Source organism: Scyliorhinus torazame, chromosome 16 (genome assembly GCF_047496885.1).
Source record: "Scyliorhinus torazame isolate Kashiwa2021f chromosome 16, sScyTor2.1, whole genome shotgun sequence".
NCBI lineage: Eukaryota > Metazoa > Chordata > Chondrichthyes > Carcharhiniformes > Scyliorhinidae > Scyliorhinus > Scyliorhinus torazame.
The window spans coordinates 127377199-127395113 of NC_092722.1; the positions used below are offsets into that span (position 1 = coordinate 127377199).

At 49.4% G+C, this 17915-nt stretch overlaps 1 protein-coding gene across 7 annotated transcripts in view; it reads left to right on the top strand.

Annotated features, from left to right (window-relative positions):
- pcgf5b (polycomb group ring finger 5b) overlaps nucleotides 1-17915 on the top strand; it is a 340525-nt gene that overhangs the window by 269404 nt on the left and 53206 nt on the right. For all 7 annotated transcript variants that reach the window (XM_072479025.1, XM_072479026.1, XM_072479031.1 and 4 more), the window contains one exon: nucleotides 2789-2878. In XM_072479025.1, coding sequence (XP_072335126.1) covers nucleotides 2789-2878 — 90 coding nt within the window. The remainder of the gene's footprint in view (nucleotides 1-2788; nucleotides 2879-17915) is intronic.

Sequence of the window (17915 nt, forward strand, 5' to 3'; positions counted from 1 at the left end):
GAAAGCGTTTCCCGGGGGTAGCCCAAACTTCTCCTCCAGCGCCCCTCAATGAGTTGGAGTCATAATGAGGTCAGACTGCCTGGGTGGAAATCCTGCCCAGACTCAATTCAGGCAATGATATAACCCCAGTGGAAAAAATATCTCTTTGCCTCAACTGGGAAAGATATCTAAAGCAGAGGAATATACAAGACTATGAGGAGAGAGCAGGAATGTGTTTTCAATGGCCCTTCCAAACAGCCAGCACAGAGATAATGGACTGAATAGTCTCCTTCTGTCCTGTGGGCTTCTAAAATTCTATGGATATCAAGTTATAAACTCCCGAGTTAAACTACTGTGCCTATATATTCCAAAGTTACACTAATGCACAGGTGATATTGGTATCAATTTTGTGGATGAACCTTTCTTCAGGGATGAGATACACATCTTCAACTGTCCTGCATCATTAGAACGTAAACATTTATATAATGGTTTGGCTGTCGCTACCTTTGTTCTCTTCCAGTCATCTTACTACCTAAATATAATTTAAAATGTTGCGTATGACGTGTGTTTCCTGTCCACAAACTTTACATTATAGCAAGATTTGGATTACATCTCAACATTAAAAGTCCATATTTGAGAATTTATAACTTTATTGAAACACCTAAACATTTTGCTGACAGTTTGTTGCCGAACTACTCAAAATGCTTTTTTGAAAGAAAAATTGTCCATTTTGTTCCTCAGTTATTGAAATTCACTGGCTAAAATAATGTTTTAAATCAAAAAAGTTAAGATGACAAACCATGCAGTAACATGGTACAATTTACCCGCTAATTTTTCTCTTTTGCCTTTAAACATCTTCACGTGTGTTCTTACTGGAAGATCACAGCCTCTTCTTATGGTTCGGACTCAGACTTCATGTTTTGGCCCAGATCAGAGGACAGACGCTGCAGCCTGAGCATGAGAAGTGCATATGGACATTCATAAAATTACATTTAAAATTAATATTTTGCTCATAAAACAGTAAATGCAAAGTGAAATTTTACTTGTCGGAAACATGCACTACTTTATTCCTTTGGCAGTCGAAAAGTACTTACTATTTTCCTTCCACGAGGCACTTTGGAACTGTTCACTGATCTTCCTCTAAGGCTGCTTAAAATTATACAGTCGGCTTTTCTCCTTACCCTGTGCTCCAGGGGAAATTGTTCTAATTGGGAAGATTTTCTATGCTATACATTATTTAGTAGAAAACTTCTGACTTGTTAACCTTGAAGTAGGAACTATTTGCCAACAAAGTGCTATGGTTCAAAACATCCTTTCTAGAATTTATGGTTACAGCAGTCAAAGAGAAAAGTTTCCTCAGCATAAACGAGCCCTGTTTAGAAAAATCATGACACTTGGAAAAAAGTACCAAATTACTCAGAGAATGAAAAGTGAAAGGGCCAATTTGAGCATCTGAGGAGACAGAAAGATAAATTGAACAAAGTATTCAATGTGCTACACCCAAAAGGCATATAATCAACTTAAAAATGTAATGTTTTTTATCGAAGGATATTTTACAGACAGGACTACATTTGTATTAATGAAATTGCATAGTGACTCTTAAGTCTTATTCAATTCATAAAATCCAACGGGGTTCGCGTTTGAGCCCGCGTTAGCCGTCAGTGTAAATCGAGACACAGTCCCAAAATTGGGAGAGTCGGGAAACGAGATTCTCACCGACGAGATCTACTTTTCCTGATTTTCTACGTCACTCGCCCATGACATGACGAAGTTCCCACCCAGAAAGGGCAGAAATCTAATTTCAATAAATTTTAGTCATTGTACACAACATTATAGGGCTTCCCTGTATTATGTTCCCTTCTCACCAAATAGCCATACAGGTTCACAACAGGTTTTTAAAAACTTAGAAGCCGTCAAAGGGAACCCCCTGGAGCTGCAAAGGTATGTAATTGTCTTGACTCCCCAAAGCCTGCCCACCATCTACAAGGCACAAGTCAGGAGTCTGATGGAATACTCTCCACTTGCCTGGATCAGTGCAGCTCCAATGACACTCAAGTTTGACACCACCCAGGACAAAGCAGTCTGCTTGATTGGCACCCCTTCAACAAACATTCCCTCCCTCCACCACTGGTGAACAGTGGCAGCAGTGTGTTAGGTGGGCCTCAACTGGTGTCACAGAGTGGGAAGGCTGCCCATCTGTCATCCCCTCCTCAGCCTTAACCAGGTTGGAGGCAGGAAGATGACAGGGTACCCACCTGCCTCCCTTCAATCTAACTAAATGCTCCTCCACCATCAGACTCAGCACGGGGAAGGCACTAAATTTCACCCACGATTCTATGACATTGAATCACTTATCTCAGTCTAATTATGGAAACTCCTTTGCCACCAAGTTTTTTTGGTTGCAGTTAAAAAAAGATGTGGCCAGGATTGATGAATTAATTTGTCCATGCTGCTTTCTCTTAACTTGAATTTGATCCTGTTCGGATTGTCTTATGTGAGGGGTGTGTGTGTGCGCATGTATGTGTGTGTGTGTGTGTATATATGTATGTGTGTGTCTATAATATGCATGAATGTAAAAAGAAGACTGTAACTGGGATGAAGTTCTCTGTTTAACAAAAATTGTCCTGTTTCTCTGCAAATAACATCCCACAAATGTAACTTGAATTCTCAGAAATCGCAAATTTCATAATTTTGTGTTTTGTATCGGGGACAATGGTTAAGGAGAAAAACAAACTTTATCCCCTTAAGAGGTATATTAGCCCTGTTATGTGTGTAAAATAAATGTGAATTATTTACTTTTCTTCCATAGCTCGATGTTCTATGCAATGGGGAAATTATGGGGAAGGATCATACCATGGAATTCATATATATGACTAGATGGAGACTCAGAGCTGAAAATGTAAGTATGTAGAAATAATTCTCCAATTTTTAAATTTTCAATGCCTTTTGATATTTCAAAATCAGTTTTTCATCATTGACCGAGAAATAGAGGCTGCATCTCATACCTGCAATGAGTATTTATACAAAGATTGAATGTGGCTTAAGTTCATGAAGCATTGTCTCCTGTTCCTGTTTTCAGCATTTAAAATCCTCCTGAATAAGGAATATTGATATCCAAGTGCGAACAAAAAAATATTGAATCCTTGCTTCCAGATGATCTATTAGTAGATGCGTGTTTCTTAAAGAATTGGACTCTGAATGACTTCCGGTTGCAGCTATGCGGAACTAAGCCGCACGTTCGACAGCTCCCGCTTGGAACGGACTTTTGGGCTCTTTTCAGGGCCCCCAACGGCATTTCTTCGCCATTTCCTGGTGTGGGAAGAAGACTGCAACATTCCCCTGACAGTGTATGGCTTGGACCAGGAGCGGGGCGACTAAAAAAGTGGTGGTGAAGCCAAAGAAAGTGCGAGTGAAGAAGAGCAAGATGGCGGCAGGCGGGGACCAGGCAGCATGGATGCAGTGGGCGCAGGAGCAGCAGGAGGTTATCCAGCGCTGCTTCAGGGAGCTCAAGGCGGACCTGCTGGAGCCGATGAAGGCTTCTATTGATAAGCTGTTGGAGACCCAGACGGCCCAGAGAGTGGCGATCCGCGAGGTCCAACAAAAGATCTCAGATAACTAGGACGAGATCGTGGGCCTAACGGTAAAGGTGGAGGCGCACGAGGCGCTCCACAAGAAATGGCAGGAACGGTTCGAGGAGATGGAGAATCGGTCGAGGCGGAAGAATCTGCGGATCCTGGGCCTCCCTTTAAACTCACTGATGGGAGCGGGATCCTTCCAGGGGCCCCTGGAGCTGGAAGGGGCCCATAGAGTGCTGACGAAGAGGCCCAAGCCTAACGAGCCTCCGTGGTCGGTGCTGGTGCGGTTTCATCGGTTCGCTGATTGGGAGTGCGTACTCAGGTGGGCCAAGAAAGAGAGGAGCAGCAGGTGGGAGAACGCGGACGTTTGAATATATCAGGACTGGAGCGCGGAGGTGGTGAAGAAGAGGGCCGGGTGCAACCGGGCGAAGGCAGTGCTGCACAGGAAGGGGGTGAAGTTTGGCATGCTGCAGCCGGCGCGTCTGTGGGTCACATACAAGGACCGGCACCATTATTTTGAGTCCCCGGAGGAGGCGTGGGCCTTTGTTCAGGTCGAGAAGCTGGACACAAACTGAGGGTCAGGATGGGGGGTCGGGTGTGGGGATGGTCGGGGATTGTTGTTGTTGTATTACATTTTGAGGGGGGTTCTTTGTTCTTGTTTATTTTTGGTTTGGTGTGGGTGGTTAGGGTGGGTTGGGCACTGTTTTGGTTGGGTCTGTCGGGTGGGCTCTTGGAGGGGTGCAAGTAAACGGAGTAGGATGGCCTGTAGGGGGGACGGGACCCCACGGGGGGGAGGGGGAGGTCCGATACGTGGGTGAGGGGACTGGGCCTGTAAAAGGAGCTGCGCCAGAGGAGGCGGGGCCGGGCAGGTGGAGAGCGCGGGCTTTTTCCCACACTGAAGGCTGGAAGAGGCCGGGGCGGGGAAACGCGGGTTTTTTCCCGCGCTTGGGATGGAAGGGGGAGCCTGCGGGTGGGTAATGGAGGGGGAGGGGAAGTCCCACAATGGGAGGAGTCGAAGGAGAAGCGGGAGCGGCTGGGGTCAGCAGGAGTCAGCTGACTTGCGGGAGTGCAATGGGAGGAGCAATGCAGATAGGAGGGGTCCTAGCTGGGGTTGGGGAGGGGGGGGGAACCGGGTTGCTGCTGGTATGGTCAAGGGGGAGCTGGAGCGAGTAGAGGGGGTTGGAACGGGGGTCTGCCGCCGCGGGGAACGGGCCGGGCGTGGGGCGCGGCGCGTGACTGGCCGAGGAGGGGTTATGGCTAGTCGGCGTGGGAGGGGAGCGGGTAGCCCCCTGATCCGGCTGATAACCTGGAACGTAAGGGGGCTGAACGGGCCGGTTAAGCGAGCCCGGGTATTCGCGCACCTGAAGGGGCTGAAGCCGGATGTAGTCATGCTCCAGGAGACACACCTTAATGTGGCAGACCAGGTAAGATTGAGGAAGGGGTGGGTAGGCCAGGTGTTTCATTCAGGGCTGGATGCCAAAAATCGGGGGGGGGGGGGGAGCAATCTTGGTGGGAAAGAGGGTCGTTCGAGGCGTCAAGCATTGTGACAGACAATGGCGGCAGGTACGTAATGGTAAGTGGTAAGCTGCAGGGGAGAGGGTGGTGCTGGTCAACGTGTACGCCCCAAACTGGGATGATGCGGGTTTTATGTGGCACATGTTGGGTCGGATCCCGGACTTGGAAGTGGGGGGCCTGATAATGGGGGGGGACTTTAACACGGTGTTGGATCCGGCACTGGATCGCTCCAGGTCTAGGATGGGTAGGAGGCTGGCTGCGGCTAAAGTGCTGAGGGGGTTTATGGACCAGATGGGAGGGGTGGACCCTTGGAGATTTGCAAGGCCGGGGGCTAGGGAATTTTCATTCTTCTTGCACGTTCATAAGGTTTATTCCCAGATCGACTTTTTTGTTATGAGCAGGGCGCTGATTGCGAGAGTAGAGGATACCGAGTACCCGGCGATAGCCATTTCGGATCACGCCCCGCATTGGGTAGACCTGGAGCTGGGGGAGGAGAGGGACCAGTGCCCGTTGTGGCGCTTGGAGGTGGGGCTGTTGGCGGACGAGGAGGTGAGCGAACAGGTCCGAGGAAGCATAGAGACATACCTGGAGGCCAACGATAACGGGGAGGTCCGAGTGGGGATGGTCTGGGAGGCGCTGAAGTCGGTGGTTAGGGGAGAGCTGATCTCCATTAGGGCCCACGAGGAGAGGAGAGAGCAGAGGGAGAGGGAGAGGCTGGTGGGGGAGATGGTGAGGGTAGATAGGAGGTATGCGGAGGTGCCGGAGGAGGAACTGTTGAGGGGAGGCGTAACCTCCAGGCCAAATTCGACCTGTTAACCACCAGGAAGGCGGAGGCGCAGTGGCGGAAGGCCCAGGGGGCGATTTATGAATATGGGGAAAAGGCAAGTCGAATGCTGGCGCATCAGCTTCAGAAGTGGTGCGCAGCTAGGGAGATCTGGGGAGTTAAGGTTAGGGGAGGGAGTTTGGTGCGGAGTGGGGTTGGCATCAATGGGGTCTTCAGGGACTTTTATGAGGAACTGTATCGGTCCGAGCCCCCACTGGAGGAGGAAGGGATGGGCCGCTTTCTGGACCAACTGAGGTTCCCGAAGGTGGAGGAGTGACTGGTGGCAGGATTAGGGGCCCCGATTGGGCTGGAGGAACTGGCCAAAGGAATAGGGAGCATGCAGGCGAGGAAGGCACTGGGGCCGGACGGTTTCCTGGTCGAATTTCACGAGAGATATGTGGACCTGTTGGGCCTGTTGCTGGTTAGGACCTTCAATGAGGCAAGGGAGGGGGGGGCTTTGCCCCCGACAATGTCCCGGGCATTGGTCTCCTTGATCCTGAAGCTGGACAAGGATCCCCTGCAGTGTGGGTCTTACAGGCCAATTTCGTTGTTAAATGTAGATGCCAAGGTGCTGGCGAAGGTCTTAGCCACGAGAATTGAGGATTGGGTGCCGCAGGTCATCCACGACGACCAGACGGGGTTCGTGAAGGGGAGGCAGTTGAACGCGAATGTGCGGAGGCTCCTGAACGTTATCATGATGCCGGCGAGGGAGGGGGAGGCGGAGATAGTGGTGTCGATGGACGCTGAGAAGGCCTTCGATAGGGTAGAGTGGGGGTACTTGTGGGAGATGCTGAAGAGGTTCGGGTTTGGGGAGGGGTTCGTCAGGTGGGTTAGGCTGTTTTACGAGGTCCCGATGGCGAGTGTGGCCACGAAAAAGAGGAGGTCTGAGTACTTTAGGTTGCATCGAGGGATGAGGCAGGGGTGTCCCCTGTTCCCTCTGCTCTTTGCACTGGCGATTGAACCCCTGGCTATGGCACTGAGGGAGTCGAGGAACTGGAGATGCTGGTGCGGGGTGGGGAGGAGCATAGGGTGTCGCTCTATGCGGATGACTTGCTGCTATATGTGGCGGACCCGGTGGGGGGAATGCCGAAGGTAATGAGGATCCTCAGGGAGTTTGGGGATTTCCCAGGGTACAAGCTCAACATGGGGAAGAGCGAGTTGTGTGCCCTGTGGACCAGGGGACCAGGAGAGGGGGATTGGCGAGCTCCCACTAAAAAGGGCGGCGAGGAGCTTCATGTATTTGGGGGTCCAGGTGGCCAGGAACTGGGGGGCCCTGCATAGACTTAATTTCACGAGGCTGTTGGAGCAAATGGAGGAGGAGTTTAAGAGGTGGGACGCGTTGCCGCTGTCCCTGGCGGGTAGGGTCCAGTCAGTCAAGATGACGGTGCTCCCAAGGTTTTTTTCCTGTTCCAGTGCCTCCCCATTCTTATCCCGAAGGCCTTCTTTAGGCTGGTCAACAGGAGCATAACGGGGTTTGTGTGGGCGCGAGGGACTCCAAGGGTGAGAAGGGTGTTCTTGGAGCCGAGTAGGGATGGGGGGGGGGCTGGCGCTGCCCAACCTCTGCGGGTACTACTGGGCCGCCAATGTGGCGATGGTGCGCATGTGGGTGATGGAGACGGCGGCATGGAAGAGGCTGGAGACGGCATCTTGTGAGGGTACGAGTCTGGAGGCGCTGGCAACAGCGCCGCTGCCGCTCCCTCCAACGAGCCCGGTGGTGGTGGCTACCCTCAAAATTTGGGGGCAGTGGAGGTGGCACAGGGGGGAAGTGGGGGCCTCGGTGTGGACCCCAATACGGGGGAACCACCGGTTTGTCCCAGGGAGAATAGATGGAGGGTTTTTGGGGTGGCACAGGGCAGGGATAAGAAGGTTGGGGGACCTGTTTGTGGATGGGAAGTTCGCGAGCCTGGGTGAGCTGGAGGAGAAGTACCGACTCCACCCGGGAAACACCTTTAGGTATCTACAGGTAAGGCTGTTTGCCAGACGGCAGGTGGTGGAATTCCCGCTGCTGCCGCCACACACGGTACAGGACAGGGTGCTCTCGGGGGCGTGGGTTGGAGAGGGGAAGATCTCGGCAACGTACCAGGTGATGCAGGAAGAGGAGGAGGTCTCGGTGGAGGAACTGAAAGGTAAGTGGGAGGAGGAGTTGGGAGAGGAGATAGAGGAGGGGACGTGGGCAGATGCCCTAGGGAGGGTGAACTCTTCCTCTTCGTGCGTGAGGCTCAGCCTCATACAGTTTAAGGTGCTGCATAGGGCACACATGACCGGGACAAGGATGAGCCGGTTTTTTGGGGGTGAGGACAGGTGTGTTAGGTGCTCAGGGAGCCCAGCAAACCACACCCATATGTTCTGGGCATGCCCAGCGCTGGAGGAATTTTGGAAGGGCATAGCGAGGTGTGTCGAGGGTGGTAGGATCCAGGGTCAAACCAGGCTGAGGCAATATTTGAGGTTGAGGAGCCGGGAGTGCAGGAGGCGAAAGAGGCCGGTAATCTGGCCTTTGCGTCCCTGGTAGCCCGGCGAAGGATTCTCCTTCAGTGGAAAGGGGCGAGGCCCCCAAGCATGGAATCCTGGATCAATGATATGGCGGGGTTTATTAAATTGGAGAGGGTGAAATTTGCCTAGTGAGGGTCGGATTGGTGCAAGGGTTTTTCAGGCGGTGGCAACTGTTCTTAGACTTCCTTGCAGAACGGTAGACAATGGTCAGCAGCAGCCCGGGGGTGGGGGGGTGGGTTCTATTTTATTTTTGTTTGTCGATACTGGGGGATCTGAGAGGGTGCATATATTTGCTATGTGTTTCGGCGGGTGTTAATTTATTATTTATGTATGGGGAGAAGGGGGCACTGGGTTGTTTTGTTTTGTTTGGTATTTAATTCTATCGGGTTCCTTTTACATTTTGTTGTTGATATTTTGTGAAAACTTTAATAAAGATTATTTTTTTAAAAAAAAGGAATTGGACTCTTGTAATTTGTGATTTTTTTAACACTGATATGACATCACTGTTTTATCACTAGCATTGTTATTAACTAGCTATAGCAATTACATATATTCAGTTTTGTTCAATAAGATTGCAATTATGAGAACTTAAACCTTGGCTCTGAAGTGTACTTGCAGTCTTGATTTAAATCTTTCACAAACTCAAATAGCCATGATGCAACTTATTGGCTTGATAGTGGCCATTGCTCTCTCTTTGTTCTGCTCCCTGGATTCATTTACAGGATTTGTAGGACAATTCTGGGCCATTTTATTCATTTCATAAAATTGGTACAGAATGCCTCAGGTCCCTGTCCTTTATTCTCCATTAACTCTGACAGCTCTTTCCTCTGACACTCCAGTGCCACCGTATTTTACTGCCTTGTAGCAACCGACGGCCTATTTGCCGCAGTGATTTAGCGGGGACCCCAGCATCCATCATTACTTAGGCCAACCTAAGAAAATGGCTCCAATTCAATTGGGATCAAGGCAGTGAGCAGAAATCCTGCCCTTACTCATCTCTGGTAAGAAAAGTTCTTGAATGGAAATCCAACGCAAAGGGCGGATTATTAGCCACTATAAAAATAACCGCTAGAACAAAAAACATTACAGCAAAGGAACAGGCCCCACAGCACACCAAGCTTGAACATAGAACATAGAAAAATACAGCACAGAACAGGCCCTTTGGCCCACGCTGTTGTGCCGAACCTTTGTCCTAGATTAATCATAGATTATCATTGAATTTACAGTGCAGAAGGAGGCCATTCGGCCCATCGAGTCTGCACCGGCTCCTGGAAAGAGCACCCTACCCAAAGTCAACACCTCCACCCAACACTAAGGGCAATTTTGGACACGAAGGGCAATTTATCATGGCCAATCCACCTAACCTGCACATCTTTGGACTGTGGGAGGAAACCGGAGCACCCGGAGGAAACCCACGCACACACGGGGAGGATGTGCAGACTCCGCACAGACAGTGACCCAAGCCGCAATCGAACCTGGGACCCTGGAGCTGTGAAGCAATTGTGCTATCCACAATGCTACCGTGCTGCCCTTAAGAACAAATAAATCTACACTATATCATTTTACCGTAATCCATGTACCTATCCAATAGCTGCTTGAAGGTCCCTAATGTTTCTGACTCAACTACGTCCATAGGCAGTGCATTCCATGCCCCCACTACTCTCTGGGTAAAGAACCTACCTCTGATATCCCCCCTATATCTTCCACCATTCACCTTAAATTTATGTCCCCTTGTAAAGATTTGATCCACCCGGGGAAAAAAGTCTCTGACTGTCTACTCTATCTATACCCCTGGTCATCTTATAAACCTCTATCAAGTCGCCCCTCATCCTTCTCCGTTCTAATGAGAAAAGGCCTAGCACCCTCAACCTTTCTTCAGAAGACCTACTCTCCATTCCAGGCAACATCCTGGTAAATCTCCTTTGCACCTTTTCCAAAGCTTCCACATCCTTCCTAAAATGAGGCGACCAGAACTGTACACAGTACTCCAAATGTGGCCTTACCAAAGTTTTGTACAGCTGCATCATCACCTCACAGCTCTTAAATTCAATCCCTCTGTTAAGCAACGCTAGCACACCATAGGCCTTCTTCACAGCTCTATCCACTTGAGTGGCAACTTTCAAAGATGTATGAACATAGACCCCAAGATCTCTCTGCTCCTCCACATTGCCAAGAACTCTACCTTTAACCCTGTATTCCGCATTCATATTTGTCCTTCCAAAATGGACAACCTCACACTTTTCAGGGTTAAACTCCATCTGCCACTTCTCAGCCCAGCTCTGCATCCTATCTATGTCTCTTTGCAGCCGACAACAGCCCTCCTCACTATCCACAACTCCACCAATCTTCGTATCATCTGCAAATTTACTGACCCACCCTTCAACTCCCTCATCCAAGTCATTAATGAAAATCACAAACAGCAGAGGACCCAGAACTGATCCTTGCGGTACGTCACTGGTAACTGGGATCCAGGCTGAATATTTGCCATCCACCACCACTCTCTGAGTTCTATCGGTTAGCCAGTTTGTTATCCAACTGGCCAAATTTCCCACTATCCCATGCCTCCTTACTTTCTGCAGAAGCCTACCATGGGGAACCTTATCAAATGCCTTACTAAAATCCATGTACACTACATCCACTGCTTTACCTTCATCCACATGCTTGGTCACCTCCTCAAAGAATTCAATGAGACTTGTAAGGCAAGACCTACCCCTCACAAATCCGTGCTGACTATCCCTAATCAAGCAGTGTCTTTCCAGATGCTCAGAAATCCTATCCTTCAGTACTGTTTCCATTACTTTGCCTACCACCGAAGTAAGATTAACTGGCCTGTAATTCCCAGGATTATCCCTAGTCCCTTTTTGAACAGGGGCACGACATTTGCCACTCTCCAATCCCCTGGTACCACCCCTGTTGACAGTGAGGACGAAAAGATCATTGCCAACGGCTCTGCAATTTCATCTCTTGCTTCCCACAGAATCCTTGGATGTATCCCGTCAGGCCCGGGGGACTTGTCTATCCTCAAGTTTTTCAAAATGCCCAACACATCTTCCTTCCTAACAAGTATTTCCTCGAGCTTACCTGTCTGTTTCACACTGTCCTCTCCTAACAATATGGCCCCTCTCATTTGTAAATACAGAAGAAAAGTACTTGTTCAAGACCTCTCCTATCTCTTCAGACTCAATACACAATCTCCCGTTATTGTCCTTGATCGGACCTACCCTCGTTCTAGTCATTCTCATATTTCTCACATATGTGTAAAAGGCCTTGGGGTTTTCCTTGATCCTACCCGCCAAAGATTGTTCATGCCCTCTCTTAGCTCTCCTAATCCCTTTCTTCAGTTCCCTCCTGGCTATCTTGTATCCCTCCAACGCCCTGTCTGAACCTTGTTTCCTCAGCCTTCTCCTTTTTCCTGTTAACAAGACATTCAACCTCTCTTGTCAACCATGGTTCCCTCACTCGACCATCTCTTCCCTGCCTAACAGGGACATACATAGCAAGGACACGTAGTACCTGTTCCTTAAACAAGTTCCACATTTCACTTGTGTCCTTCCCTGACAGCCTATGTTCCCAATTTATGCACTTCAATTCTTGTCTGACAACATCGTATTTACCCTTCCCCCAATTGTAAACCTTGCCCTGTTGCACGCACCTATCCCTCTCCATTACTAAAGTGAAAGTCACAGAATTGTGGTCACTATCTCCAAAATGCTCCCCCACCAGCAAATCTATCACTTGCCCTGGTTCATTACCAAGGACTAAATCTCCTCTGGTCGGACAATTTACATACTGTGTTAGAAAAGCTTCCTGGACACACTGCACAAACACCACCCCATCCAAACTATTTGATGTAAAGAGTTTCCACTCAAATGTTTGGGAAGTTGAAGTCACCCATGACTACTACCCTGTGACTTCTGCACCTTTCCAAAATCTGTTTCCCAATCTGTTCCTCCACATCTCTGCTACTATTGGGGGGCCTATAGAAAACTCCTAACAAGGTGACTGCTCCTTTCCTATTTCTGACTTCAACCCATACTACCTCAGTCGGCAGATACTCCTCGAACTGCCTTTCTGCAGCTGTTATACTATCTCTAATTAACAATGCCACTCCCCCCCCCCCCACCTCTTTTACCACCCTCCCTAATCTTACTGAAACATCTATAACCAGGGACCTCCAACAACCATTTCTGCCCCTCTTCTATCCAAGTTTCCGTGATGGCCACCAAGTACCGATCCATGCCTTAAGTTCACCCACCTTATACCTGATGCTTCTTGCGTTGAAGTATACACACTTCAACCCATCTCCGTGCCTGCAAGTACTCTCTTTTGTCAGTGTTCCCTTCCCCACTGCCTCACTACACGCTTTGGCGTCCTGAATATCAGCGACCTTAGTTGCTGGACTACAAATCCGGTTCCCATTCCCCAGCCAAATTAGTTTAAACCCTCCCGAAGAGTACTAGAAAACCTCCCTCCCAGGATATTGGTGCCCCTCTGGTTCAGATGCAACCCATCCTGCTTGTACAGGGCCCACCTTCCCCAGAATGCGCTCCAATTATCCAAATACCTGAAGCCCTCCCTCCTACACCATTCCTGCAGCCACGTGTTCAGCTGCACTCTCTCCCTATTCCTAGCCTCGCTATCACGTGGCACCGGCAACAAACCAGAGATGACAACTCTGTCCTGGCTTTTAACTCCCAGCCTAACTCCCTAAACTCGTTTATTACCTCCACACCCCTTTTCCTACCTACGTCATTGGTACCAATGTGCACCACGACTTCTGGCTGCTCCCCCTCCCCCTTAAGGATCCTGAAGACACGATCCGAGACATCCCTTGCCCTGGCACCCGGGAGGCAACATACCTTCCGGGAGTCTCGCTCGCGACCTCAGAATCTCCTATCTATTCCCTAACCATTGAATCTCCTACAACTATTGCTGTTGTATTCTCCCCCCTTCCCTTCTGAGCCCCAGAGCCAGATTCAGTGCCAGAGACCTGGCTGCTAGGGCCTTCCCCCGGTAGGTCATCCCCCAACAGCATCCAAAACGGTATACTTGTTTTGAAGGGGAATGGCCACGAGGGATCCCTGCACTGTCTGCCTGTTTTTTTCCCCCTGACTGTAACCCAGCTATTCTTGTCCTGTACCTTGAGTGTGGTTACCTCCCTGTAACTCTTCTCTATCACCCCCTCTGCCTCCCGGATGATCCGAAGTTCATCCAGCTTCTGCTCCAGTTCCCTAACATGGTCTTTGAGGAGCTGGAGTTGGGTGCACTTCCCGCAGGTATAGTCAGCGGGGACACCGGTGGTATCCCTCACCACCCACATCCTACAGGAGGAGCATGCAACTGGCCTAGCCTCCATCCCCTCTTACCTTACAGAATATAGCTGCCCTGTGGACCAACTGGATCTCCGCCCTCCGACTCTGCTCCCAGTCAGCTGCACTCTCTGTAAACTCCTGGCTCTCTTCTCACTCTTTGCGGAAATGTAGGAAACAAAATGAAAGGAGCACCTTACTCCCTCCTCACCTAACTCCCTCAGTCACCAAACTCTCACTATGGCACTCAAATGCACCAAATTCAGCACTCCCTCAGTCACCAAACTCTCACTATAGCACTCAAATGCACCAAATTCAGCACTCAGTGCAAACAAAGTCTGCATTGTATGGGGATGACTTTTATACTGTGAATCTAGCCTCTGAAAACTGGCCTAATCCAATTAACTAATTAAAAAGCTCCAGCTGCAAGTACCTACAAGTAGAACCTTTGTTTAAAGCTGATTGAAAATTCACCTTCTTCTGAACCAAACAGCAACTTTTAAGTTAATTAACTAAATAAAAGAAAGACTGGACTTTAGATAAAAATGAAGCCTTATACTCCCTCAGTCACCAAACTCTCACTATAGCACTCAAATGCACCAAATTCAGCTTGCGCCGATCCAGATTCCTTATTTAGACCTACTACTTATTGCCCAAACGATCTGTAACCCTCCATTCCCCGCCCATTCGTGTGTTTATCAAGTTACATCTTAAATGTAGCTATCGTGCTTGCCTCCACCACCTCCACTAGAATTGCGTTCCAGGCACCCACCACCCTCTGCGTGAAAAACTTTCCCCGCACATCACCCCTAAACAGTCCCGGTAATTGCTGGCAGCATGCCTGCTCGCATGATCTTATGGTAGATCCAAACAGAGGGCCTGCGTCATTAGAAGAGCTGCAGCCAACTCTTGAGTGCAGTAAATGTGCTTGCCTACTTAGTAAATCACGATGTGTACTTTAGCAAGACACTTGCAGACTGATCTTGCCTTCAAAGCCATCTCAGCACTACTGGTAAAATTCCACCCAAAGCCTGAAAGTGTCTTGCTAAAGTACACATCGCGATTTACTGAATAGGCCAGCACATTTGTTGCACCCAAGAGTGCCTTCAGTATAAACATTTCTCGCAAAGCATTTCAAGCTTGTTGGTATATTGCACCTTGTGCTGATATCAGCTGAAGTTACACTTATTTATTTTAAACCCTGAGTAACTGAAGCAATACATATGGGCATGCACCATGGATTTGTTCTCTCTTCAAGGCACTTCTGAAGAATAAATACTGCTTACATTTATTTTCAATGCAAAAATAACTCTATCGTAGTATGACTAGAAAGAAAAATAAAACTGTGAACGCCAGAAATCTGACACAAAAACAGAAAATGTAAACATGTAGCACGTGTGGAGAGAACACGCAAGTTAATTTTGGATGTAAATCTGCATTAGAAAACTCATGCATTTGAAACGTTCACCTTCAAGTTTACTTGTCTTGGGCGAGATTCTCCGACCCCCCCCCCCCCCGGCCGGGTCGGAGAATCGCCGGGGGCTGGCGTGAATCCCGCCCCCGCCGGTTGCCGAATTCTCCAGCACCGGATATTCAGCGGGGGCGGGAATCGCGCCGCGCCGGTTGGCGCCCCCCCCCCTCCCCCCCCCCCCGGCGATTCTCCAGCCCGAATGGGCCAAAGTCCCGCTGCTGGAATGCCTGTCCCGCCGGCGTGGATTAAACCACCTCTGTTACCGGCGGGACAAGGCGGCGTAGGCGGGCTCCGGGGTCCTGGGGGGGGGGGGGGGGCGCGGGGCGATCTGGCCCCGGGGGGTGCCCCCACAGTGGCCTGGCCTGTGATCGGGGCCCACCGATCCGCAGGAGGGCCTGTGCCGTGGGGGCACTCTTTTCCTTCCGCCTCCGCCACGGTCTCCACCATGGCGGAGGCGGAAGAGACCCCCTCCACTGCGCATGCGCGGGGATGCCGTGAGCGGCCGCTGACGCTCCCGCGCATGCGCCGCCCGGCAAAGTCAGTTTCGCGCCAGCTGGTGGGGCACCAAAGGCCTTTCCCGCCAGCTAGCGGGACGGAAATCAGTCCGGCGCGGGCCTAGCCCTTCTCAAGGTTAGGGCTCAGCTGCTCAAGATGCGGAGGATTCCGCACCTTTGGGGCGGCGCGACGCCGGACTGATTTGCGCCGTTTTTGGTGCCAGTCGGCGGACATCGCACCGATTGCAGAGAATTCCGCCCATTATCTTCACAGATCCTAACTGGACAGCTATAGATTTCATGCTTTTAATTTCATTCAAGTTTTCTTATTTTACATTTAATGTTACAAAAGAGGAAATGATCCAGCTTGGATCTTGTCCTTTGTATGAGATTAATGCTGGGTATAGGGCATTGCTACACTGCTGACACCTGTGAGAGAGCTCAGTGTTGAGGTAAAGTTAGAAGACGTAGGATGGAATCTTGTTGAAGGGTCAGGGATCTCGCTTGCCAGCTTGAGAGCCGACGATAGACCTGTGCTGCTTGTTTCTCGGAAGGCTTGCACCTGCCAATCAGGCAGTGGTGAGGCCAGCAGTGGGCCTTCCTTTGAAATCATGCACCCTGGGGAAGATGTCTCGCCAGCAAGAGCTGCCAGCCAGTCAGTGGCGAGTACAACACTGGTCGCTAACGACAACATTCAATAAAGAGTGAATGCAAAAAAACAACATTGATATTTATCTTTATCATTCCACAATAAAGGAAATATCCCCAACATTGGCGTAACCATCATTGTGTGTCAACCATGAGACATGCCAGCAAGTTTAGTTCTGACTAAGCTAGTCTCATAAAATAACAATGATGCACGTATGAATAGAGTGAAACCAATGTCATGTGAAATATTTACAAGTGAAATTTTAATTAGAAAAATGCCCCTGCCACCTTTGCTCTCAATAAGTCTTATGCTAATGAAAATGGAGTTGGGCAGGAAGGTTGTGGCCATGATGCAGAGCCTCCTGTTTGACCAGGTGGCTCTTTTATAGTCTGCCAGGAGCTGCAGCATTGTCAGCTGACCACAGGTTTCACCACTGAAAAGTGTCCTCCTCCACAGAATTGCTTGTGTTTCCCATGCACGCTGCTGACCCTTTAAATTTGAATTGTAATCACACGGGAACCAGCAAAATGAAAGAGAACCGATGTAGCCCGCACTTCAAGTTATGCTGTTGGGAACTTCAGGTTATGCTGTTGGGAACTGCACGCTGTTGACAAAATCACCCACTAGTTGGCTATGTACACAAATCTCTGAAAGTTAGATCACAAGTACAATGACCCCCACACCATCCTCGACCTGACCCCCTAGTCCAACTCCTCCCCTACCGTCTGATTGTCCCCCGCACTTCGGTCCGACCCCTGCCCTGTCCCCCTGGCTTGTGTCCAGTGTCTCATGAACTACGACTTCCACTTCTATGCTATCCCCTGAATGCAGTGAATACACTGGTGGGTATGAGAGTGAGAAGCAGTTTTTCTTCTTCGTCACTTCTTGCATTTCCACCTGTTGCTCTGCCACCACGGCTGGGCAAAGTGACAGGTCTTGGATATATGAAAGGAGAAAGCCACATGGGTAGGTTTGGAGTGAGGGAAGTTGGAGAAAGCAGGAGGTTCATGCATACACCATCTGCAGTTTGTAAATCAGAAGATATTGAGGGATGTGAGATATGCAACAGTGTTTTAAGATTGTGGACACCATCATCTTCTGTAATTTCAGTGCTGCCACTGCAATGGTTGCTTTAATGCTGGTGAGCAACATCTCTGTGGGGTTATGGCCATGCAACTGTGCTGGTGCTGTCATAATATCCACTCATGTGTATAATGAGATGCAGACAGACAGTGATTGACACACAGGATAACCAATGAACACACACAACACATAACAACCAATTACCAGACAGGACACCACCACTATAAAGCACACAGGGCATTAAGACTCTCTCTCTCTCTACAGGACACAGCTACTGAGATAGTAAGTGTGCACAAGCCATGAGGTAGAGAGTTAGTCTGGTCAAGCCAGTAGGAGGTTATCAGTTGATAGAGTGTCAATTCACAGCAGACTATGTATAGCAATCAGGAAGTTCAATAAAACAGTGTTGGACCATCTCCTGTGTCAGAAGCCTGTTTCTAGTTTCTTTTTTTTTAAAATATGTTTTTATTAAGAATTTTTCAACAAATTTTCCACCTTACAAACAACCCCCCCCCCCGCTGCCCCGT